This window comes from Chiloscyllium plagiosum, unplaced genomic scaffold (genome assembly GCF_037043375.1).
Source record: "Chiloscyllium plagiosum isolate Xiang-an unplaced genomic scaffold, Cpla_swu_hap1 HiC_scaffold_12, whole genome shotgun sequence".
Classification (NCBI taxonomy): Eukaryota; Metazoa; Chordata; class Chondrichthyes; order Orectolobiformes; family Hemiscylliidae; genus Chiloscyllium; species Chiloscyllium plagiosum.
In genome coordinates this window covers 40,766,173-40,791,383 of record NW_028270150.1, presented here as the reverse complement: position 1 = coordinate 40,791,383, position 25,211 = coordinate 40,766,173, and the positions used below count along the sequence as shown (strand labels likewise).

The following is a 25,211-nucleotide window of genomic DNA, read 5'->3' as shown; positions in this document are numbered from 1 at the left end:
ACTACTACCACACAAATTAAAAAGAGATACGACAAGCTGAGCTGACGTCAAGCAATAATGGAAATGTCACTCTATACAAAAAGACTGAAGCAATGACAAAAATATTTATTAAAATAACAAAGGCATTAAAGTTTAAATACCTACTTAATAATAATTGACAGCCCGAGATTAATTACTGAAGGCATTGACTGACTCCTTGCTGGTACAGGGTGCTATAGTTTTAGGTGGCCATTAATCACGTGAACTTTGATAAAAGTGTCAGCAAGGTTTTCCAGTCCAGGCCAATTGAAGTGAGATGCTGTCCTTTGTAAACAGGAGACAGTCATAAATATTCCAATAACTTAGCAATAACTTAATTTGGACATAGTTGAAGTAGACTTCGGGCTAAGTGAAACTGAATTTTTACTGAGCACCTGTTAAATTTGAAAGAATGAACAATTTGAGTTTTAGACCAGAGTTCTGAAGTTTGCCTAAGTAAATATATTTCGAAAGTCACTGTGCAGCTCATGACACCCAGCTTGAGTGACTGCTGAAGAATATGTTTCAGGTAGTAGATGTGTAACATTTGCATGACATCTTTAAGATTCATCGGGTGAGTGTTTTCAAAACAATCATCCTTATAGTTTCCATATCCTGCACACATTTTGCTCTAGTCTCAAAGTAAACTTTATTTTCTTTTTAATTATCTTTGCTAAAGCTGCCTTGCCCTTTCCTATTCCCAGTCACCCATATAAACGTACAATTCCAAGTCTGATGGGTATCCTTCAGTAGCTTTCAGAGGAGGAGGTTGGGTCTTTGCTCAACTGTTCGAGGTTACATCAACCACGTATGGATAACACCCGTATAGCCTTTTCATAGGTGTCACTCAAAATGTGAAATAGTTCTTTTCTCTTCCCTAATTCAAAGGGATAGTGAGTTTACCTGCTCAGCCATTGAAGAACTGTTATATTAAGTACTTGAATTTAAGTCCAAAGGAGAAACGTAAGCTTTTCTTGTGATTAACCATATTTCATTATTGTTGAAAAGAATAGAATTTGTCAAAATATTTTGTCTTGCACTCCACGGGGCATATTGGAAGAATACATACTAAACAGGGAAACCAACATTTCTACAGCATGAGAGGGGAGTGTTGGGTTAATTTGCATGTGGGTTATGATTGGTAGAGGTGTTGCCATGGATGCTGATTGACTTAACTGCCAGGCTTTGCCTTAATTTCAAACCAAACAGGTTGACTCCGATTGGTCAGGGAACGGTTTGAGACATTAACTCGTGAATGGCTGCCACCTCTTTTGCTGAGTTGAAATAGATGCAGTGAGTTTACAGAATCCTTTTGTCTGCAAAGAACAGGGCTCACACCGTAAACTGAACTGGCACATCCCTTCCACTATTCACAACAAGCAAGGTACTGGCCATGTGCAACCAACTCATGCTTGCAACATAATGTCTAACATTAGAGGGTTTTTTTTTGCAATTGGGCAACTTTTGTTGGACAATCTTGAATGAAACAGAAATTACGCTGTCCACTAATTTAGGTGTGTCAGTCAGGCTCTCAGTGGGCTCTCAGTGGGCTGTTTGCATACATTAGAAGCTACATATATTAATACTCAGGACCTTTTACTTTGCAGACAGGCATGCCATTTGAGGAGATTGTGCACACGGTCCAAATTAAAATGCTGTACTATTTTGTCAAGCAGGAACACAGCAATAAAACACTAGCCACAAACATAATTTTTCAATTACATTTCATACCCCTTTATTTAAACAACATCTAAGGTGTTTTTCACTGATAATATAAAATGGTTGCAGCACAGAAAAGTACTGGCATCTCCAGTAGTTGAGTTGGTGTAGAGGTAACTATAGTTGACTGTATTTTTAAACCAACGAGGGCTTTTGCCCGAAACGTCGATTTCGAAGCTTTTCGGATGCTGCCTGAATTGCTGTGCTCTTCCAGCACCACTGATCCAGAAAATGTATTTTTAAACCACTGCATTGTACATTGAAACATAGCAATTAACTGAATGCTACAGTAAAGCCCACTGCTTGCAATGGACATTTCAACATTTAAACCTCAGGTGGTTATCAACTTTGTATCTTGTCCTCGGCAGCAGTCTTGCCTCCCCTTTTATGAACTGTTTTACTGTTTGGCGTTTCTAAATGTGCAGTAGACACTAGACAATGTTAATCTTGGAGAATGCCATAGTTTATTGTAAAACATTCTGAATTGTCTCAGATTTGTGTTGTTGTTTGTTGTTATCTCAATGATGTCATGCACTATACTGAACAGAGTAACCTTGGTCTTTTAGTAGACATCCTTGATGTTTACTTTCTCCTTTAAATGTCAAAGCAGAGAATTGTCCAAAAAGCAATTTGGTTGGGAAGTGGGTACTGATATGCATTATTAATGTCATTTGCCACTGACCACCTGAATAATTATGTAATGGAACCCGTGAAGTTCTTGATAGCCATCATATTTTGTGCATGCCCCATTACAGCCATAAATAATGCGTGGGTGCTGACAAATATTACTGTACAAAATATATCATGGGGTATTACTAATTATGTCATCAGGTTGTCAATGAAAAATTATGTTAGCTAATTGCCCAGCTACCAAACCACTTGTGGTCAACTTGATATGTGGCCTACTATATGTGCACTGCAAAATGATTGATGTTAGACATGTCCCCTGTAACAGTTTCTGATAAGCCAGATGTGTAAATTCAGATTGCTGTGACTGTGGCTGTTGCCAACATTACTGTGATGGGGATGGTCAGCATATTTAACTGTACAGTTTAACTGGCTCTTTGGTGAACAGCAGAAACTTTCCTCACATATCTCCGAAGAAAGTTATGCTGTCATTATGAATAGATGTAGTCAAACTGATTTGAATCTCTTCATGCTGTTTTTTTCTCTTCCAAATAAAAGGAAATTCATAACTCTCTGGCATTAATGCTCATTGGTAAATCATGCTGGGAAAAAAAAACTTAGTACATAGCTCTCCAAAAATGAATACAAGGCTAAAAGAAAACTAACTTAGCTGCTGTAAATCCAGATATAAAATTCACTTTTGACCACAGTCTAAATAAGCTGCTGTCCTTTCAGAGACTTCCTTAGCAAAAATGTGCATGTTCCTGAACTCCCCCTTGATGTGGGTGATCCAAAAGCACCTGCATTCTCAGTGAAAACACTGTGGGATCATGTTTGCGTTTGTTTCAATATACTTTCTCATACCGCATTGAGGGGCTCTTGTGACACAGTGGTAGCATCCCTACTTCTGAGCCAGAGCCTCATTCCTGACAAAGAGCTCATGCCCGAAACGTTGATTCTCCTGCTCCTCGGATGCTGCCTGACCTGTGCTTTTCCAGTGCCACACTCTCGACTCTGGATTCAAGCCCCACATTATCCAGAGGTGTGTCATAACATCTCTGAATAGGTTGATGAGAAAATAGTATTTTCTCATAAGGAGCTTGCACAGATAGGGCATAAAACACACTGATCAGAAGAAAATATGAGATACACCATAGGCTTAGATCTCACCATAATAAACTTTGCATGATTCTCATGTACTCAGCATTGATATCACTAGCCAGTGATAAAATAGATCCCAGATTTTGATCACAAATAAACTACAAATCATCTAACCTTTAATTGTATACAGGTCCTGATGAAGGGCTTTTGCCCGAAACGTCGATTTTGCCTGTCCTCGAATTGCTGAGCTCTTCCAGCACCACTGATCCAGAATCTGGTTTCCAGCATCTGCAGTCATTGTTTTTACCAAGGAGTGAAATAACAGATTGAAACTATAGTGGAATGTAATGCATTGAAAATACACAATAATTCATTTTCCTAACTCTGAGTTAGGAAAATAATAGTTTGTTAAGCTCATTTGCAAATTCTTTTGTGGTACATTTAGTCAGGTTTGGAATCCAAGCTACATACATCAAGCAGAAAAATAATGGCTATGTTTCTGGTCAGATGAGGGATGGATGTCATGATGACAGCACATTAAATACTTGTGTATTAAATACTTGCAGGTACTTGGATACGATGTTGTAAAGTACACTTTGTGCAAAACATGGAGTCTCCAAACGGGGGTGGGGAAGCGGAGGGAGGAGGTGAAAGGTTAAATAGCACTTGTTTGAGACTTAGCCACCATGGCAGGTTAAATGATGTGACACCAATTAGTTAAACCTGAGACTTGGTGTTTTTCTTTCAGACACAAAGCATCGAAATTTGCTTAAAACGGGAGTCTCGATGAGATACAAGGGCCAATTAATCAAACTAGAAACACCTTAAATAGCATACATAAGAAGCACAAGACCTGACGTTTCACACACTATGATTTTGCCCCTATAGTCATATTCTAAAGCATGCTGCGGAGTTCACTTTTTTGTTAATATTTTGTAATTTACTATATATACAAATGCCTAGGGTTTAGAAGAGTGAGAAGCAATCTCATTGACACATACAAAATTCTTAAAAGGATAGCAGGGTAAATGCAAAGAGGATGTTTCCCTAGTTACAATATCCGTGAATAAGGGGTCCAACCAGTCAGAATTGAAAGGAGGAGAAACCTCTTCATTCAAAGTGTTGTGGATCTTTAGAATTCTCTGCACATGAAGAGATGTGGGTGCTCCATCATTAAATACATTCAAAGTAGAGGGAAATATAATTTTGACCTCCAGGGGAATTGAGAAATGTGCAGATAGTTTGGGAACATACAGTTGAGATTGAAGGTTAGCTAAGATTATTGAATGGCGAAGTGGGCTCAAAGGGCTGAATATCCTACCCTAGGATTATCATACAAGATGTTTTGGAGTTATCAAATGTCACCAAATTTTACAGCAGATACCTGACTTAAAATATATTGTTTTCCTGATAATAAATTTAGTATCTTGCATTCATAATGTAAAATTCAGTACCAGAAACCTTGCTAGTAACATTATTTGGCATTTATAAGTCAATAATTGTTTGGAAAAAAAACTTCTCAATGTGACAAATAAGCTATGTTCCTACAGTACATTTGTTTAAAAATAACACGCCCAGTTCCCTTCAGTTCCTGATAGTGGCAGAGTTGAGCTATTGGAGAGCTTTATTTCAAGGGGAAGTACCAACATACTTGTGTGTACTAGAAACACAGTTCCAACATGTGTTAGATTTAAAATATTCGCAGACAACAAAAAACACAGAAGAGACCCTTTAAAAAGAAAAATAATCACAATCATTTAACTTTCAGTGCATTCATGATTTAATCTTTGCTGCTATTAATGAGTAAATAATTATTAATGAGGTTATCGTTAATAATGAGCACTAAATAACATTATACAGAACAATGGGCATGTTGACTTCATAAGAATGCAATGTTAAAATAAGAAATCCAGGTTTGTGTTCTTGCAGGATATCAAATAAGTCCTATTGCATTGACACACCTTTCTGTGGCCTACTGAATCCAGAAGCAGCCCAACTGCTTTCAAAATACCTTAATCAGTTTTCAGAATCAGCACATCCTGTAAACTAACAAGTTTAACTGTGACAAAGTTATCACTCAGCTCAATTAAAGTAAATTATGCAAACTCTAGAAAGCTGATTGTCAGTGTACACCAAATTTAAATTAAAATACAAGATCAATATTGAAACGAGTCGATACACACGCTCACTGGAGAATTTTGACAATCACGAAAACATAACATCTCAACCAGACGACAAACCAAAAGTCTCAATTATTTGAAGACAATGCAGTACCAACATGTTACAGGAGTTCAATATTTGCTTTCAGCTGCTGGTCTGGTTCTGCACATGCTAACATATTGACTCACACTTCCAGAAGCTGTCACTCATGGACTTTGGAGGTCCTCAGAGGGGAACAAAATTAGGGGAAAAACATAGTTTGGTATATGTAAATAGTTGTGAATTTAACAATATTAACATGAAATGTACATGTTTTTCAATCATCATTAGATTCAGATGTAAGCATAGAAGGAGCCACGTGGCCCATCATGTTCACACCAGTCAATAAAAATCTGATTACATTAATCCGGTTTTCCAGCTTTTGGCCCATAACCTTGGAGGCTATGACAACACGAGTGAATATCTAAATCTTCTTTAAATGTCACAAGAGTTTCTAACTCAACCACTTTTTCAGCATGGAGTTCCTTAGTCTCACCATACCCTGGGTCGAAAAAAATCTCTCGACCTCTCCTCTTAGACTTCGAGTTCTGAACGTAAATCTAAGTCCTTTTTTACTGAACCTCTACAAGTCTATACAAAATGTGCCTGTTCACCCAACTACGTCCCACATAATCGATACACCTCTATTAGGTCCCCTTGGTTGTTCCAAGTAAAGCAAATCCAGCCTATCCAATCTTTCGTCATAGCTCAGACCCTTCACCATAGTCAGCATCCTAGTAAATCTCCTCTGCATCTTCTCTAGTGCAATCACATCATGTGTTAACCAGAATTGGGCACACCTCTCCAGTTGTAGCCTAAGTAGCATTTTATACAGTTCCAACATAACCACCTTGCTCTTGCATTTTATGCTTTGACTGGTAAAAGCAAATACCCTAAATGCTTTCTTCACCATTTTAACTACCAGTCCATGTTTCAGTGAAAATGCCACCAAGGTCCCTCTGATCCTCAGTAGTTTCCAGGGTCCTATCATTCAGAGTGTAATCCCTTGGTTTGTTTGCCTTCTGCAAGTGCATTACCTCACACTTTACTAGGTTGAATTTCATTTGCCGCTGCCCTGTCCACCTCATCAGTCTTTGATAACTTCCTGGAGTTTACAGCTATCTTCCTAACTATTCACCACTCTACCAATTTTCTTGTCATCAGCAAACTTATCACAGAATCATACAGTACAGTCAAGGTGCTTTGGTCCATTGAGTCTGTATCACAAAACTATACTAAATCTACACTTTCCAGCAGTAGGGCCATAGGTCTTGAATGATGGTCACCCAGCTCATCTACCCTTCCAGGCATTGCAGACACTCGTCACTCTCTGAGTGAAAAAGAATTTCCTCAAATTTCCTCTAAATCTCCTATGTACCACTTGTAAAAGTGTGTCCCCTTCTTACTGATCCTTCAACTAAGGATAACAGCTTGATTATAATCCTTACATTTAATTCCACATCATTAATGCACATCACAACCTTGAGTTCTGTGGAACAGAGTTGAATCAAACCTCCAGCCACAGCAACATCCCTCTCCTATCACTCGCTGCTTCCCGTCTCTCAGCAATCTTGGATCCTTTGGGCTCTCATTTTCTTGAGAGCCACGAGGGATCTTATCAAAACCTTACTGAAGTACATTTAGACCATATCAAATTAATTACCCTAATCACACAAGTGGTAACATCTACCATCAACATTTTTTTCTATAGACAGTGTTTTCAGATTCTCAGTTGAAACAAACTCTAATCATCTAAAAGTGGACGCAGAGATTGTGTGCTCAATTCTGGAGTGAAGCTTGAACCCACAAAATTGCGATTCCGACAAGGGTGTTGCCATGGCTGCGATTCAGAAGGAAAAATGAGCAAATTTAGAACAATCCTTAATTCAGGAAAGTTGCAGTTACATAGCAGAAACAATGTGCTGTTCTCACGTGCACAGCAGGAACAGAACAGGATCCTTTTATCACCCAAATAAAATTATATAGCAGTTGTATGTAAAATCATGAATAAGCCTTCTCATGACATTGTCCAATGCCACACTACCCCAGAAGTCACATCACTTGCATGTTGTTAAATTAGAATGGTGCAGGTTATAAAGTTTCAAAAACTCAAAGCACTTAAGAGATCTCAACATTTCCTTGTTGAAGTGCCCCAAAATTAAACTATTGACTAAGCAGTAAAGTCAAATAAATGATCGACAGTGAGAATTTGCCAATTTCTTAAGTATGCTGGCAACGATCTCTGCAAGTTCATTAATTTCAACAAGTTTGAAATGTGAGTACATTTGTTTGGGAAAAAAAAATCTCACTGGACACAACCCAAATGTTTGTAGTAAAACTAAGAACCAACCAAGTTATGGAATGGGTAGATAAGTGGCAGATGAGGTTCACTGCACAGAAGTGAGAAATGATGTACGTTGGTAGTAAGGACACTGCTTTTCAATGTAAAATAGGGGGTATAGTTCTAAGAGGGATTTAGGAGCCAAGGGACCTGGGTGTACATGCGCACAAATCCATGAAAAGTGGCGGGAGGTGTAGAGAGAGCAGCAAGAATGCAATATCCTCTGCTTTATTAATATCATCTGCAAACATGGCAACACCGACGATACTCTGCTCTACCTACCCATCACCACTCTCAAATCTCACTAACTTTGTTGTCCAACAGCCAGTTCTGGATTTTCCCATGCTCATCAACGTTGGCCACTGCAGATAACTCACACGAATACAAGAACAAGGAGGTAGCGCTGAACTGTATATACACATTTAAGACCTCAACTGCAGTGCTGTGTACAGTTCTGGGTGTTACATTACAGGGAGGATGTGAACACATTACATACCCCCAGTGGCCTAATGGTTAAGGCATTGGCCTCTGAATCTAGTGACTGTGGATTCAAGTCCTGTCTGGGGTGAAGTGAGTTTTGCCCTGAAATATTCTGAAATGTATTTGTCACAGGGAAGTTTTAGAGAGCTTCTTGTGGCACATCTCTACCTCTGAGCTCGGTTCATGTCCCACCCGTTCTAGAGGTATGTAATAACATCTCTGAATGGGAAGATTAGAAAACAGCTTTTGGAGAGAATGCAAAAGTGGTCTACAACAATGATTCCAGGGATGAGAAAACTTCAGTTGTGTGGATATGTTGAATAGGTTGCAACTGTTATCTGGAGAGAAGGCTAAGGGGAGCTCTGATTGAGCTTTTCAAAACGATGAGCAGGCTGGATAGAGTAAATAGGGTGAAGCTGTTCCCACTCATAAAAGGAAGAAGAACATGAGGAAACAGATTTAAAGTGACCTGAAAAAGAAGAAAGGGTGATGGGAGTAAAAACATTTTCATTCAGTGAGTACTAAGGATGTGGAATGCACTGCCTGGAAGTGTGATGGAGGCAGCTTCAACAGTGTACTGGATAATTATTGGGATAAAAATAAGGTGCAAGAATATAGGGAGAAAGCAGAAGATTAGCACTGGGTAATGATGCTCATCTGACGAGTCGGTGCAGGCATTATGGGCTGAATGGTCACTTTTGGTGCTATAACACTTCCATGATTCTGTGAACCACAATGATATTTTAGCCCTCTCTTACTTCCCAAATCCCATGAATCAAGTGCAAATACTATTATGAAAAATTGAGTTTGCTGTATCATAAATTCACCCTAAATATTGAGTCAATCTTCAGTATATGTTTGATATAGTCACCAACCCAATAATGGGTTAATCAGATTGCTGATTAACCCATCATTGTTCTTCAAATTAATTTACTTTATGCTTTTGAGATGTTTCTGAATGTTGTGTGGTAAAACTTGAAGCACAAAAAGTGTAGAGAGTTAAGGAAGTTTAGGGAGACAGTTTTAGCACCATTAACCTGGGGTCCTCTATGGATGTAGTATTTGTCTTTCTCTTTTTCTAATTTATGTGCTATACCTTCACAACATCATCTGCAAATATGGCAACACCAATGATACACTGCTCTACCTACTCATCACCTCTCTCAACTCCCACTTCCTTTGTTGTCCAACAGCCAGTTCTGGATTTTCCCATGCTCATCATCAATATTGGCCCCTTCAGATAACTCTCACCAACTCCATTCCCTTCAGTCACAACTTGAACAAAGTTTCTAGCCAAATATCCTCTTCCCTGTCTTGGTTGCCCTTCTCACCACGAGTCTTTACGATCTGAAATATTTAATTGTCAGTCTGGGCGCATGACCAGCAGCTTGTAGTTACTGCTAACATGTCATAATTTTTTACTTTAAAAATTCCACTGATTTCTCTTGTAAGAAATTATTAATATTTATTCATCACTTGTAATGCCACATCATTATATGACCACATTCTCCAGAGGAATTCCCAGTGACTGAGGCAAAGGCAAGATAGAGATTTCCAGACAGCATCAATAAAAAGATCTGAAGTAGATCTCAGGAAAGAAGCTAAAGTACAACTAATGATTCTGTGACTAACTTACTGAGGTGAGGGATCCTGTTTTAGGATTAAATATTGATCAATATTATGCTATCTCAGACCTTTGTGGTTATGGTCTTTAAACATCACTTGATGTTGTTTTATGTATGTTCATGGGGAATGGACTGGGACCACAGTCAATTTTGAGGATTGGGTACCTTTCATTAATCACTTTCATATATTTAGACTTCTGGCTTAACATTTCACTTTTAAATAATCCATCATCACCGTCCTCATTTTTTTCTCTTTCCACTCCAAATCAATCATCTGAGAGGAGATAGGGACACCATAAAGAAGACACATTCACCTTCAGCTGTGGAATCCAGGAAATTCCCAACTCCACCAAAAAAGTACTTGATCAGAATTATTTGTTGAACTGTTTAACAGTGCCATTGGCTTATTTGCAATTTCAAACATTGCTACCAACTAACTCAAGTTCACAACTCAAAGCAACGAAGAATGTGAAAAACACATTGACAAGGGTGTTGACAGGAGTGCCAGTCCACAGCCATGGAAAGAAACCTTGAGAAATTAAAAATTAAGTAGAATATACTGGTCACTTTATAAATAGTTATAAACACAGGATCACTCATCACCTGTAAATGTATACTTTTCATCAGAAATTAAAGCTAAAAGCTAGACATACATTTGATGAGATTATTTACGGATAGCAGAGATAGAATGGAGACATTTGGCCAGGTTGCCTAATCATCTAATCTCCTCAATGTAAGGGAGTGCGCATCACAAATAGCAAGCACAATGCTAGAGTTGAGGAGAAACTTGTAAATAACTTGGCATCACCTTTGGGGTCCTGGATAGTGATATGGGAGGATTTAGTGTGAAATGAGTTAAATGGGAGAGGTGTTGCAGCTGCTGTGTTTGCACAGGAAGGTAAGAAGGAAAAGAGAGCTGCAAATATGGTGGAATAGTGCAAAGTATATCCAGGAGAGACGAGTCCCTAGGGATTGTTTCATGCAAACTTCAAATTTAATATGCAGTATTTGCTGCCCCAAAATGGAACGTCCTCCACACTAAAGAGAACAAAAGTAGAGTAGGTAATTCATTTGAGCACTTTGCCCTTCTCTTAATCCTGGCCCTGCTTTTCCAGCAACAAGTGATATTATTTTCCTGTGCAATTCCCACTCTGGCCTTGCTTCCTATATTGTTCTAAGCAGAAACGTCATACATTTCAGCAACATGATTTAGTACTGTACAATAACTGGGACCATAGCTGTAAAGTCTGAGGGTTGGCCCCATTTCCTTTAGGGCAATCAGTTTTATTATACTAGTTAGCCTCTCTTTATTCAGAAATGGAGGATTAACTTTTGGAGCTGTGATCCAGTGCCAACAGGAGGGATCTCCTGACACCTGCAATGCTGGCCTTTTCTCTCCTTTTCACTGGCAGTTTCTGTTTTGGTTTCAAATTTCTATATTGAGGAGGTTTCTCTTCCTCCATTTCTGAATGTTTCTGTTCACATGGACATGTCCAATGCCCTTTTACCCTCAGGTAATAATTATTTTTAGTTCCTTTGATGTTTCTCCATTAACTAAGAATATCACTGACAGATTTCTGGTCATCTGTGTACAGGTTACTCAAGCTATGACCTCACTTAAGTATCACTTGTTCCCCACTTAATCTTTTCTCTGAAATCTTTTGAAAATTTTCAAAAAAAAAACTTACTTTTACATCAAGGAGAGGGGATCCAAATTTGCAATAATGTGCCCTGAAACCTCTGGTGAAAAGAAGAAGTCATGACTTGTTTAAGATAGTTGCTTGAATACGAGGAACATTAAGGGATGTGTTTAGCAAAAAGAATCGAATTGGAGAATGGCTGACACAAAATGAAACATCAGTGTAAACTTGACAAATTAAATTGATTGTTCCTGTGCACTGATGGTTCTATGAGCGACAGGAACTACTACAGTGGTTCACTGATCAGTACACTTCATTGTTTGTTTTCCCACTATAATTCTATATTGTTCAAAAATATGAGCACTTTGTAGTTTGACAGAACAAACCACATTAGTTTATACAGGTTTAAACAAAAATTACTTTTATTTTCATAGCATCTTTAACCAAATAAAAAGATGCCTAAGTGCTTCAAAGAGGCATTGTAAAATCAAACATGACAGAGTTACATGAGGAGCTACAACAGCAGATGACGAAAAGCGCAGTCAAACTTGCTTATAAAAAGAATCTTGGAGCAGGAAAGCATGGTGGAGACATGGAAAGGTATAGCAAGGGAATTCCAAAATCAGAAATATTTTCTCAAGTCGAGAATCAGATTTTTTTCATTCTTGTCATATTTTTTCACTTTTTTCTCTATTGCCCATGTTGTTCCAGGCGTGTGAAAATTCTGCCTATTGATACCAACAACACAAATGAGCAATGGAAACAAATTTTAAAATCTGTCAAAGAGGGAGAGGGCAAAGAAATCAGGTGAAAAGAGATCAAGAAATTGGTATTACAACTTCAGTGTTGCAAAAGACAGAAGAAAACAGCAGCAGTAAGGAAGGTGACTTCTTGAAAAGCTCTGATGAAAGAAGGTAAAGATGAAAGGAGCATGTTGAAGAGCCCTTTGCAAAAAATGAAAAATCTAAAATAATTGAGCTAGAAGTAGTGAGCAACTTCGACATCGATTTGATTGAACCAAAAATACGAGGACATGAGATGAAATCCAGGGAGATGAGATGAGATCCAGGGAATGAAATATAAACTGGAAAATCACCTGGTGTAGATGAAACACCTGCAGATTGAACCAGAAATATGAGAAAGAACACAACAATGTTTACTGAGTTGTGCAAAGGTATTTCCATATTAGGAGAATGGCCAGAAAACTCAATTCAGATAAATAATGATCACCCGAAGAAACCAACAGTATGCATACATTCCGACTTTTGTCCAACTCATCTGATTGCTCATGTATCAAAGGTTGTGCTGAGAATTGTAAGAAAGATATAGGGTTGGAAGATGTAGGATTGCCCTTTGCAAAGTGTCAGTCAAAGAATTAGGGCTACAATGTAATAGTTTGATTTTCAATACGTGGTGACAAAGCTAACCTTAATATCTAATCTTCTCCCTGATCACTCTTCAGGTTCGGATCTTAACAGTGGCTCCAGGAACGTTAGGTCATTAGTGTATTCCAGTTGTGGCCAAACCAGAATTAAATACAATTCCAGCATAACTGTCTTGCTCTTATATCTTATGCTTTGTCTAAGACAGACAAGTTTCCTGTATGCCTTCTTAATCGCCTCAACTACCTGCCCTGCTACCTTCAGGGATCTGTGGATATGAACATTAAGTAGTATTGCATTGCTTTTGCTTCATTTCTAAGCCATCTCTCTCTCTCTCTCTCTCTCTCTCTCTCTCTCTCTCCATCCTTTGCCAAATGCCTGACTACATACTACAGAGCATTTTATATATATTCACAGATTAAGAGTCTGAAAGTAGATTTATCTTCTGCATTTCAACCAATATTTTCTGAGCTCCCATCAATTCTAAGCAAGGGTCACTCAACCCGAAATGTTAACACTACTTTCTCTCCACAGATGCTGCCAGAGCTGCTGAACTACTCCAGCAACTTGTTTTTGTTTCCAATTTACAGCATTTGCAGTTCTTTCGATTTTTATTTATACATTATTCTAGCTGGTTAGACAATTAGATCTTCAGAATTTAAATTGCAAATACCAAAGTTATATGTTGCTCAGAAAGTTAACCTGAATGACATAAAGGATTGCAGGATGCATTAGATAAACTTAACCCTTAACTGCTAATTATAAAGGCCTGTGATATTTGTCAGAAAAGCAGCAGAATAGAGCTTTGAGAGCCCAAACCAAGGCCAGAAAAATTAGTTTAAGTGTGTTTTAAAACATTTTATTGACAATTTGACATTTATGATGTGCTGCCTGACTGTTAGATTCAAGTTATCATACACGGGTTTACAGTATCTAAAGCTTTTCAGCTGTTAGAAATCCCTCAGTAGTAACATCTAGAAAAATTTGCATAATGTTGTCATTAGCATGCTGTGACATACATAGTAGACTTTAAATGGCTAATGTGGGAATAGTGATAATTGAATGTTTTCATATTAAAAGTATTTTACGGTTCATTTATCGGAGGAACATTTCTGACAGCTTGACAGTTTTCTCATTCTTAATCTGTAACCAAACCATTGTGACTAATCAGAATATAAACCAATGGACTTTCAATGTGAATCCCTGATTTATTAGAGTAAGAACCAACCTAAGTGATAAGGGAATATAAACAAAACTTGCATTATTCACATTTTAAAATCCAAATTAATTTGATGTGTATCATAACAAAATTAGAAATCAACTCCACAGCATGGGACTGCAAACTCTCGCTCATAAATCCAAGTCACAGGTCTCAGTCCCCTAGTTGTCTAGCACTGATCCACCAGCCTCAATTGTTATCATTTGGTAGTGTTGATCGTTTGATGGCCGTGACAGTGAAGCACACTAACCTATGGGAGACATACACAAACACTACTAGTATAGCAATAGAACATGAAACAGAACAGAATATGCCTCTTGTTAGTTCATGACACCAATGGAAGATCGTTTTTTTCACCAACTGGATGTCATAAATAGGTAGCAACTTGGGATAACTGTCTGAAGACCTGTTTGATCCTTAACATGACAGCAGAAAGGACAGAAGGTACTGGGGTACCAATAAAGCTTACAGATTTAGAATAAGCAAATACAAGCAATGTCTAATCTTGAACTTGAAGCCCTTTGAACCCGCAACACAAGCTCCATAGCCAAGAAAGCCCAGCAGCATCTCTACTTTCTGCGCAGGCTGAGGAAATCCCACCTCCCAACCCCCCATCCTCACCACATTCTATAGAGGGTTCATTGAGTGTACTCTGAGCTGCTGCATCACTGCTTGGTTCGGAAAATGTACCGTCACGAATCATAATGGATAGTGAGGACAGCTGAGATAATCATCGGGGTCTCTCTCCCCTCCATTACAGACATTTACATGACACGCTGCATTCAAAAGGCTAAGAGCATCATGGAAGAGCCTACATGTCCCTCACTCAAACTCTTCTCTCTCCTGCCATCTGACAGAAGATACCGGAGCATTCAGGCTCTCACAGTCAGACTGTGCAACAGTTTGTTCCCCCAGGCCATCAGGCTCCTTAACACAGTATGGTCGGACTCTTTCCCATCTGAAACTCTTTGCACAAATTATTTATCATTTTTCTATTCCACTGTAGCCTGCATGTTTTGTACTACTTATGCACTTTATGCAGTGTACGATTGTGTAGTTTCTGCTTTCCATGTAATACACTCTGTCCTGGAGGAATGCTGTCTCCTTTTTTTACTGTATCACATGTATATGGTAGAAATGACAAAATAAAAGCTACTCTACTCTGTTCCAACTAATGACATTACTAATATATTTTGAGGGAGCAGAAGTGGTGAACAGAATTTTCCAGTGGTATTCAATTTTATTTTATGGTGTGAACAACACTATCGTCTCTTAAATTTGCTATACAGATGTCGGTAACGAAATGGGAGGAGAAAATGGGTATTGTATAGATATGATTGCAGGCAACGAGAAAGAAAAATAATCAAGCAAGAGGACAGAAGTACACGACAGCTGCATGTATTGATGAACTTCTATTTTACTTGGCAGGCTCCTTCCATTAAGAATGGAAATTCCCCATCAAACACTTCAATGAAGCTGAGAAAAGGAAATATTCAACTGACCGGTACTGAATTCTCTCATCTTGAGAGAAATTAAAACATATCATCTTACCTCCCAAAAAATAACATTCAAAGATGGCCAAGTAGCCCAACACAGTTGGAACAATAAGGAAGAAATAGAGTTGCTTGCCAATTTCTAAGAACGCTACTGTATTTTATCCTGCTCAGTTTTGGAGTCAAAGAACAAAGAAAATTTACAGCCCAAGAACAGGCCCTTCAGCCCTCCAAGCCTGAGCTGATCCAAATGTACTGTCTAAACCTATTGTCAATTCCTAAGCATTTGTATCCCCTTCTGCTCCCCACCTACTCATGCATCTGTCCAGACGCATCTTAAATGAATATTCCATGCCTGCCTCTACCACCTCTGCTGGCAACGCGTTCCAAACGCCCACCACCTTCTGTGTGAAGTACTTGCCGCGTGTATCCCCCTTAAACTTTCCACCTCTCACCTTGAAAGCATGACCTCTCGTTACTGAATCCTTCACCCTGGGAAAAAGCTTGTCTCTATCCACTCTGTCTATACCCTTCATGATTTTGTAAACCTCCATCAGGTCACCCCTCAATCTCCTTTTTCCTAGTGAAAATAAACCTAAGCTACTCAACCTCTCTTCATAGCTAGCACTAATTTCTGATGAAGGGCTCCTGCCCAAAACGTCGATTTTCCTGCTCCTCGGAAGCTGCCGGACCGGTTGTGCTTTTCCGGCACCATTCTAATCTTGACCCCGACGTCCTCCCCACTCGCTGGGGAGCAACTGCCAATCCACACAATTGTGGCCGAGTCGAGCATTGTTGAACTTTGGATTGCCCACGAAGGAAGTCCCAGTGCTCATGCCCAGTCTTTGGATAATTTGTAATTATTTACAAAATTAAGAGCAGCACAGTGACTCTGTGGTTGGCACCACTGCCCCTCAGCACCAGATTCCAGCCAGGGGTTACTGCCTGTGTGGCGTTTGCACATTCTCCTTGTCTGCACGTGGGTGTTCTCGGAGTGCTCTAGGTTCCTCCCACAGTCCAAATAGTTGGATTGGCCATGCTAAATTTGTTTAGGGATGTGCAGGTTATGTGTATTAGCCATGGGAAATGCAGGGTTACAAGGATAGGGTAGAGGTGGGACTCTGGTTGGGATGCATTTCGGAGGGGCGGTTTGGACTCGCCAGGCCAAATGGCCTATGTCCACACCGTAGGGATTCTATGATTCTGTGAAAGATGTCACACTCAGGCCACTGAGAAATCCCATTTTCAACATTCTTCTCTTACATGACAAGCACTGAACTATTACCCTCCAAGTTCCGTTGGTCAACCAATTACATACACAGCACCCGCCTTTCCAAAAGCATAGTAATCAAAGAGTTTACTGAAATTCTAGTACATCACATCCACTGCCACATATATTCCTAGCAAGTTCCTTTGTGATAATGTCAAATAAAGCAAGTTAGTTACCAGAATCTTCCTTTCCTCTGCTAACATTTAGCTATCTTTCACGGCACTCTATGACATGAATAGATTTTTCCAAAACTTTATACACAATGGAAGCAAACTCACTTGACCAATATCTGTTGGTTCACTTTTGCCACTTCTTTTAAAAACAACAGGAACATTTATGTTTCCTCAGTCCATGGTCACCATTCTAGCATTCAGTGACATTTTGCAATTTCCAAGATTCTATGTCATTATGGAATATTTTTGTCAGTTTTTTTCCTGCAATTTTGTAACTCCTTCCCTTATTTTCTTAAATCCTCACAAATGCATTTACAAAATGATCCAACATAGCAACCGGAGACATTCTTCACAATTTCAATTTCAAATTTGAATTTTCTCAGAATTATTTTTCATCTTCATGACTGAAATGGTCTACTTTGGTAAGAAAAGCTTGGGTTGATGGAGTTCTTCCTCGTAGCTTAACATAGATGGCAATATCCATCCACCTTTATTGGAGATGAACCCATCTTACATGTACATAGGATGTTTTTCTATTGCAGAGGCACTAAGGCACTCCTCAAGTATATTATCAAACAAAATTTTCCACCAAGCAACATAAGATATAACAGCAGATGATGAAAAGTCTTGATCAAAGGGGTAGGTTTTACGAGTGTTTTAAAGGGGGGAAAAAGGAGTATAAGTAGTTGTTTGTAGAACAGAATTTGAGATTTGCTTAAAAAAAGACATATTTGCCAAATCCTGTGTCTTGGAGTCATCAGCAGGTGTATTCACAGATTCCAGGTATGTTACTTCTTTCCATCCAGTCCATTCTACTTATTGCTCACAAAGGTATCTCCTCCACATTGGAGCGATAAAACATGGACTGCGTGACTGCAATGCAAAACACTCCACTTTTTCTAAGATGAATCCTGACCTTCCAGTCACTTGCCATTTTGTAAATCATCCAGCTGTCATGGTAAGATTTCTGTCCTAGGCTTGCTGCAGTGTTCCAGCAAAGCCCATTGCAAGCTAGAGGAACAATACCTCGTTTTCTGCCTCGGCACTTGACAGCTTTCAGAACGGAACATTAAGTTCAACAACTTCAGAACATAAAGACTGTCCTCCATTTTGATTACACGCTCATTCCTCCCAGTATTTTGTTTGCATGGGCTTGCTTTCAGTGACCTGCAATTAACACCTACCATTAACACCTATTTTGCATTTACGTCACTCCTCTACAACCATTAGCACTTCTGTTGCCTTTTGCTTTGGGCATCCTCACAATCTATTTCACTTGCTCCTCCTCTCCTTTGTTAACAGCATAAAAAGTATCACTTATCAGCCTTCTACAGCTCCAATGAAGAGGCATATTGGACTTGAAACATTAATTCTGTTTCTCTCTCCACAGATGCCGCCAGATCTGCTGAGTATCCGCAGCACTTTGTTTTTATTTCATTCTACGCTCACTTTGGTAAGTTCGATCCAGTTCAGCAAACACGTCTGATGGCTGATAAAGCCAGAATACAGAATTCAACTTAATTGTCAATTCTCTAAATACTTTAATTATGAACCTATGAGGTCCATCAGAGTCATACGCAGGGTAGCAGACCCTTCAGACCAACTAGTCCATGCAGAGATTAAATCACTGATCCCACGACATGCACCCATCTTGATATCTAAAATTCTTCCTCTCAACTCCCTCCATTCCATTTACTTGCAAATGGGAAGGTTACAATGCCAATGGCAATCTCTGAAACCTCTCACAGTCATTTTTCATTTGTGAACCTGAACTGACTTTTGAAATGCAGTTTGATTACAGGTGTTACAAGATAGAAGACACTCTCCTTCAGACACCTGAACAGTCACATTCAAATATGAACAACAAATGATAATCAACTTCACCTGAGTTTTCGCCTCTATGTCCAGGACGGTTAACAACACAATCTATTTCAAAGACTAGTCAAGTTTGTATTTCGTAGAGTTAAACCACCTGAAATTTGTACATATGTGCATGCCTGTTATTTACAGCTGTTGTATACCGTTAACTACTAAGACCCACTCTTAGCAGATTTAAATACTAGCGATTTTTGAGAAGATTTATAGCTCAGGTTGATGATAAGTATGTAAGTTAGCTCGCTGAGCTGAAAAGGTTTGGTTTCAGATGTTTCGTCACCATACTAGATAACATCATCAGTGAGAGTCTCCAGTAAAGTGATGGTGGTATGTTCCCCCCCCCCCTCTCTATTTATAGGTCTTGGTTTCATAAGGTGGGTGATGTCATTTCCGGTTGTGTGTTTTTTTTTCCAAGGGAAGGTAGATAGGATATGCTTATTAGAGTATTCTGGTTAGGATGCCAAGCCTCTAAGAATTCTCGTGCGTGTCTTTGTTTCACAAAAATCTAATGGTCCCCAAGATCTACTGGTCACTAATGATTCCTTTGAAAATACTCAATCTATAGCCATCTTATATTTCTACTTTTATATCAATTTTGCCATCTAAGATCTGAACCTTTGAACAATTACATTACCATTAAGAATATGTTGCGTACATCAGTTCACCACCTATATGCTCCTGTCATTCCAATCTCTTAAAGCCCTTTCAAAATAGAAATGACTGGAGAAACTCAGCATGTCTGGCAGCATTGAAGAAAGCAGAGTTAGTGTTTCGAGTCCGGTGACTCTTCATCAGAACTGTTAGCAGCTACGAAGAAGTGGTACTTATGCTGAATTCGAAATGTGTGTGTGAGAGATAATGAACAGCAGGCCAGGCCAGGCAAGAATAGAAGAGAAGCTGAATACAAGTTTATATAAGCTAATAGTGAGAAAATGGGTAAGCTGTGCTGAATGCAATCTCTATAATGTGATAATGGGCCTCAGAGTACATGGGAATGGGTGACTATGCTAAAAGCTACCTATATCATAACAGGACCAGGTGTGGGGGTGGGTAAAAAACTTAAAAGGACGGAATCAGGCTCTAAAGTTATTGACCTTGATGTTGAGTCCTAGAGGCCGCAGGGTCCCCAAGTGAAAATGAGATGTTGTTTCTCGAGCTTGCACTGAGGCTCACTGGAACACCGCAGCAGGCCTGCGACAGAAATGTTGGCAATGGGAACACAGTGGCATGTTGAATATACTTGGCAAGCAATTGGTAGCTCCAGGTCAGCTTTGCAGACAGAACAAAAGTGTTCTGCAAAGTGGTCACCCAGCCCGTTTTTCATTTTCCCAATGTAGAGGAGACCAAACTGAACAACGAATACAGTAGATTAGATTTAGTGAAGTGCAGGTATATCGTTGCTTCACCTGGATGGTATGTCTGAGGCCTTGGATGGAGAGGAGGGAGAAGGTAACCAGGCAGGAATTACACCTTCTGTGATTGTAATAAGGAGCCATGCAAGTATGAGGAAATGATGGGAATGGAGGAGGAGTGGACCAAAGTGTCCTAAAGGGAACAGTCCCTGAAAAATGCTGACAAGTGAAGAGAGGGAAATGTGTTTGGTAATGGCATCACAATGAAGATGATGGGAATGGTGGCTTACAAATCTTTGGATATGGAAGCTGGTGGAGTGGTGAGGACCTGAAGTACACCATCATTGTTATGGAGGGAAGGAAAAGGTGAGGGCTGAAGTGCAGGAGATGGGTCGAACACGGAGAGCCTTGTCAACCACAATGGCACGGAATCTGCAGTTGAGGAAGAAGGTGGGCAATTCTGAGGCCTCCTGCAGAAGGTGGCATCATCCAAACAGATATGGCAGTGATGGAGAAACTGGGAGAATGGGATGAAGTCCTTACAGGCAGCAGGGTGAGAGGATGGATAGTCCAGGGAACTGTGGGAGTCAATAGGTTGTAATATATATTCCTGGCCAGCCTATCCCCAGAAATTGAAACAGAGATCTCGAAGAAGGGAAGGGAGGATTCAGACATGGACCAGTAAAACTGAGAGCGGGGTAGACATTGGAAGCAAAATCCATAAATATTTCCAATTCCGAATGAGAGGAGGAAGCAGCACCAATGATGTCGTTAATGTACCAGAGAAAGAGTTGTGGGTGGGGGCCTGATTAGGATTGTAACAAGGAATTTTCCACGAATCCCACAAAGAAACAGAGCCACTTGGGCCCCTTGCAAGTTCCCATGGCCACACCTTTGACCTGAAGAAAGGGAGAGGAGTTAAAGGAGATGTTGCTCAAAAGTGAGGACAAGATAAAGCTCTTTATTTTGTTCTAACAACCTGACATAATTTTCAAGCTAATAACTGCTACAGCCCTAGTAATAAAATCTTTAAATATAAATAAACAGACAAATCTCTTGCCCTAGCTAGAAAGGCAAATAGATCACTGCTGTCTAAAGAATAGGTTAAAATGTCAAAGCAATCATCAATGCAGCTTTTTTAAAGTGGAGGGATATGAAAGGCCAAATTATAGTGCAACATTTGATCATCATACACTTTAGGATCATAAAAAGAAAATTGACTACATTGAATTAGTTCTTTTGACAAAAACATGAACATCAACTCACACCTGAGAAAAATAACTAAGACTCTACAGAAAAAGCTTGCTGACAATCAGACGTTGAGTGTCTTTGAACAAGGGGTTCCTCCCTAGGAAATTGATAAATAAACCCAGCTCCCCACATTGTGAGGTCCCCATCAATCACTGTCGATACCGGCAATGGTAGGATGAAGCTCTTTATGAATAAATTCTCTTAAGAGCCTCAGGTGACAACAGGAAGGGAAGATGTTAATTATGGTGGAGGATGAAAAACAGCAGCACCCTCCCACTTTTTCCTTCACCAAACTCTCAGAATGGAAGGGCATTATCTTGTGCCAATTCATGAGTTACCCAGATCATTTCAATGAGAGTAGAGACAAGATCAGCTCCATTATTGTATCCTCTTGTATGTGTTCTACCTTACCATTCATAATACGTCCTTACCAAGAGTGGCTTTTTTGTTTCCACTTACAGGAGTCATTTGTAAACATCTAATGCAGGAAAATTAGTTATAAACAAGCAGGTAGTGATACTAATCAGACAAGGTCATCTCCCATCTGGACATCCATTTCAATCCCTTATTAATTTGCCTGAGGCTATTAGGGCCAGCTTCACACCCATGACAAATCTAATCTGAGGATCAGGTAACAGCACAGAATTGGTAAACTCCCCATTGTCCCCCTCCAAAATTAAACTAGAAATAATCACAGCATCAATTTAGTAAAATACTGATCAAATCTTCCTTGATGTTGAAGATGGTGAGGTAATACCACATATAGTCCTCAAATGAAGAAGGATGCCACCTCATCATTCACGTGTCAGCAGTGACTGAACCAGAGTCCCATACACTTTAGTACCACGACAATACAGTCTTACACTTGACGATTCATCATAACTGAAATGCCTTTTGGCTTTGAATTCTGATGTTTCAAAATAAAATTGAGAGAACTCCATTACTATCAGTTCTATTCAGCCTTTTACTTTAACTCACATCACATAATCTTTGACATCCAATATTACTTTCTCAGAATATGCCCAAAATTTGACTAGTAGCATTTTCCCTTCAGTAAGTACATTGAAAACCATTAATGAAACAATTTTCATGTAGTTTCTTCCTGATGATCATTACTATTTTGACAGTTATTGATATATTAGTTCTGTTTTATTGAACTGTTTCCAATTTAATGGGAACCACCATACCCTCCATGTCCAAGAACCCCCTCCTCCAAAGTTTTCAGCCCTGAAATTGATTTAATTTGAGTGGTCTTTCAAATTAGATTCAAAAACAAAGCCAAACAATAAAACAATAAATTAGAATCCACTTTTAGGGCAATTTTTTTGCATAATAATATTAGTCCACTTTGTGAGCTTAGCAGCAAATAAATAATGCTAGTCATTCCTTACACTTTCAAGCTTTCTTATTCTGGAAATTGAAGTCATCAAAAATCCCCAAAATCATAGGACACTTTAGATTATCATGAACAGGGTTAACAACTATGTATCTCTTCAACCAATCACACTGAGTAACCTTCACAAAGCCATGCAAAACCAAAATCAGGAAGTGTCTATTAGAATATTTAATTCAACATCAGACAATGTATCGACAGCAAGGTAAACAGGGGTAAAAAATACAGGATTAAGAGGGATGTGTTGTATTTTTACAAATCCCTAAAAACAGTAAAAATTTGAAGGAATGAGACTCAATAGGTACTTACAAAGGGAGAGGCTGAAATATCAGAAACACATTTTCAGAAAAGTTCATGTACACAATCATAATGGATAAATATTACATTCCATAAATATTAGTTCTCTTTAGGGTCATAGAGATAATTCAGCAGTAATTATAACTTAGCAGTTTCATTTAAAAAAATTCAATATGATGTAACTTTAAGGTTCTTATAGTGAGACAGAGAGCATAAAACTGGACATTTATGTCAATCACGCTAATTCAAAAGACTGACGTCTGCAGGAATTTCAATTGTGTACTCATTGAAGAGGCAAGAAATTACTGACAACAAATTCTAGATTATGTGCAGACAACAATTTCACAGTTGTAATGACAGCTAGCACTAACAGTTTTTACAACTGCAACATTCGGGCTAAGAAATCCACATCCATTTATGTTTTATGTTTTTACATAATCTTAACTCAATAAATAACACTGAACAAGTATTCCATCATTTGCCTTACTCAAAGAAATCCCATTAAAACATAAGGCACCACATCACACATTAGGTAACACAAAAGCTTTGACCATCACGGTGTGATGCCCTGATCCTAAAGTACACTTCTTTTTTAATTTCTAACTTTCTAATCACTTAAAAAAAAATTTACAAATTGGAGTGTGTTATGCATTTCCAAAGTAATGTGTTGAGAAATGATCCCCACTAATCCTACCATGACAAAAAATTAAAGATTTTGGGAAGTACACAGAATTCCTCAATTTAACTTAACTTTACACCCACGTTGGCAGACCAGGTTTCTATACCAAGTAAGAATTACTATTCATTACTAATAGGCAATCATCTCTACTGATAAACAATTACAAACCATCTGCATAAACTGCAAGTTAAATCTTGAACCCGCCATTCCACCATCAAAAACTTCCCTTTACACTGATACAGACAGGAGAGCTAAAAACACAGGCGTTACAGGTGAAAGAGTGGGAAAGCAGTTCAGTTGTCCCACTTCACAGGATATGCTGAGATGATTCTTGGGCTGATTGGATTACTGCTTATTGATCTTCCTTCACTGGATGCTTTCACTTGTTTGCAGGAGACACAGGGTAACTGGTTCACACTTACAAAGGTCTCTTATTAGTTAAATATCACAGTTTACAGGAATTGCTGAATGAAAAATAAATTGCTTTTCTTCAGGCTTAAAGTCCTTTTTACAACAGAGAACAGACAGAACTGTCGGGACCGAAAGTCTTCTCACTATTTCGTTTACAACTCCAAGTTGTTCAGCTACCTGGGAGCCAATCACATAGCTGTTGGTAGGCAAAAGGCTTTTATTGTAAATAACTGGACACAAGTCTACAGACCAATCAGCTACTTGATGCTGGCTGAATTTCAATTTGTACACAGCACTTAGCTCTAGCACATCTCCAAACCAGCTACTACTGTTTGAAAAAGCTACTCTGCAAACAGCAATTTAAAAAAAGTGTCAGGTTACTTCCTTTCAAAACTGCAATAATCCTTCTGCAATCTTTGGTACTTGAAACTTTTATTTTCCAATTTCAATCCACAATGTAAACTCCAGAAAAATAAAAGAACGAAGGGCTTACGCCCGAAATGTCGATTCTCCTGCTCCTTGGGTGCTGCCTGACTGGCTGTGCTTGTTTAGCACCACACTCTGACTCTGATCTCCAGCATCTGCAGTCCTCACTTTCTCCCAGTTGATTTTAACCCTACTGTGAAGTCTCTTCCAAGGATGCCTATCTTGAAGAAGTTCTCCTCC

The 25,211-nt window shown here is 39.0% G+C and overlaps 1 protein-coding gene across 11 annotated transcripts in view; it reads right to left on the bottom strand.

Moving 5' to 3' along the window:
* bbx (BBX high mobility group box domain containing) overlaps positions 1-25,211 on the bottom strand; it is a 223,989-nt gene that overhangs the window by 100,540 nt on the left and 98,238 nt on the right. For 6 of the 11 annotated variants that reach the window (XM_087992700.1, XM_087992701.1, XM_087992702.1 and 3 more), the window contains one exon: positions 3,640-3,753. The exons of the other annotated variants lie outside the window; for them this stretch is intronic. In XM_087992700.1, the coding sequence (XP_087848826.1) occupies positions 3,640-3,753 (114 nt within the window). The remainder of the gene's footprint in view (positions 1-3,639; positions 3,754-25,211) is intronic. 11 annotated transcript variants of the gene reach the window in all.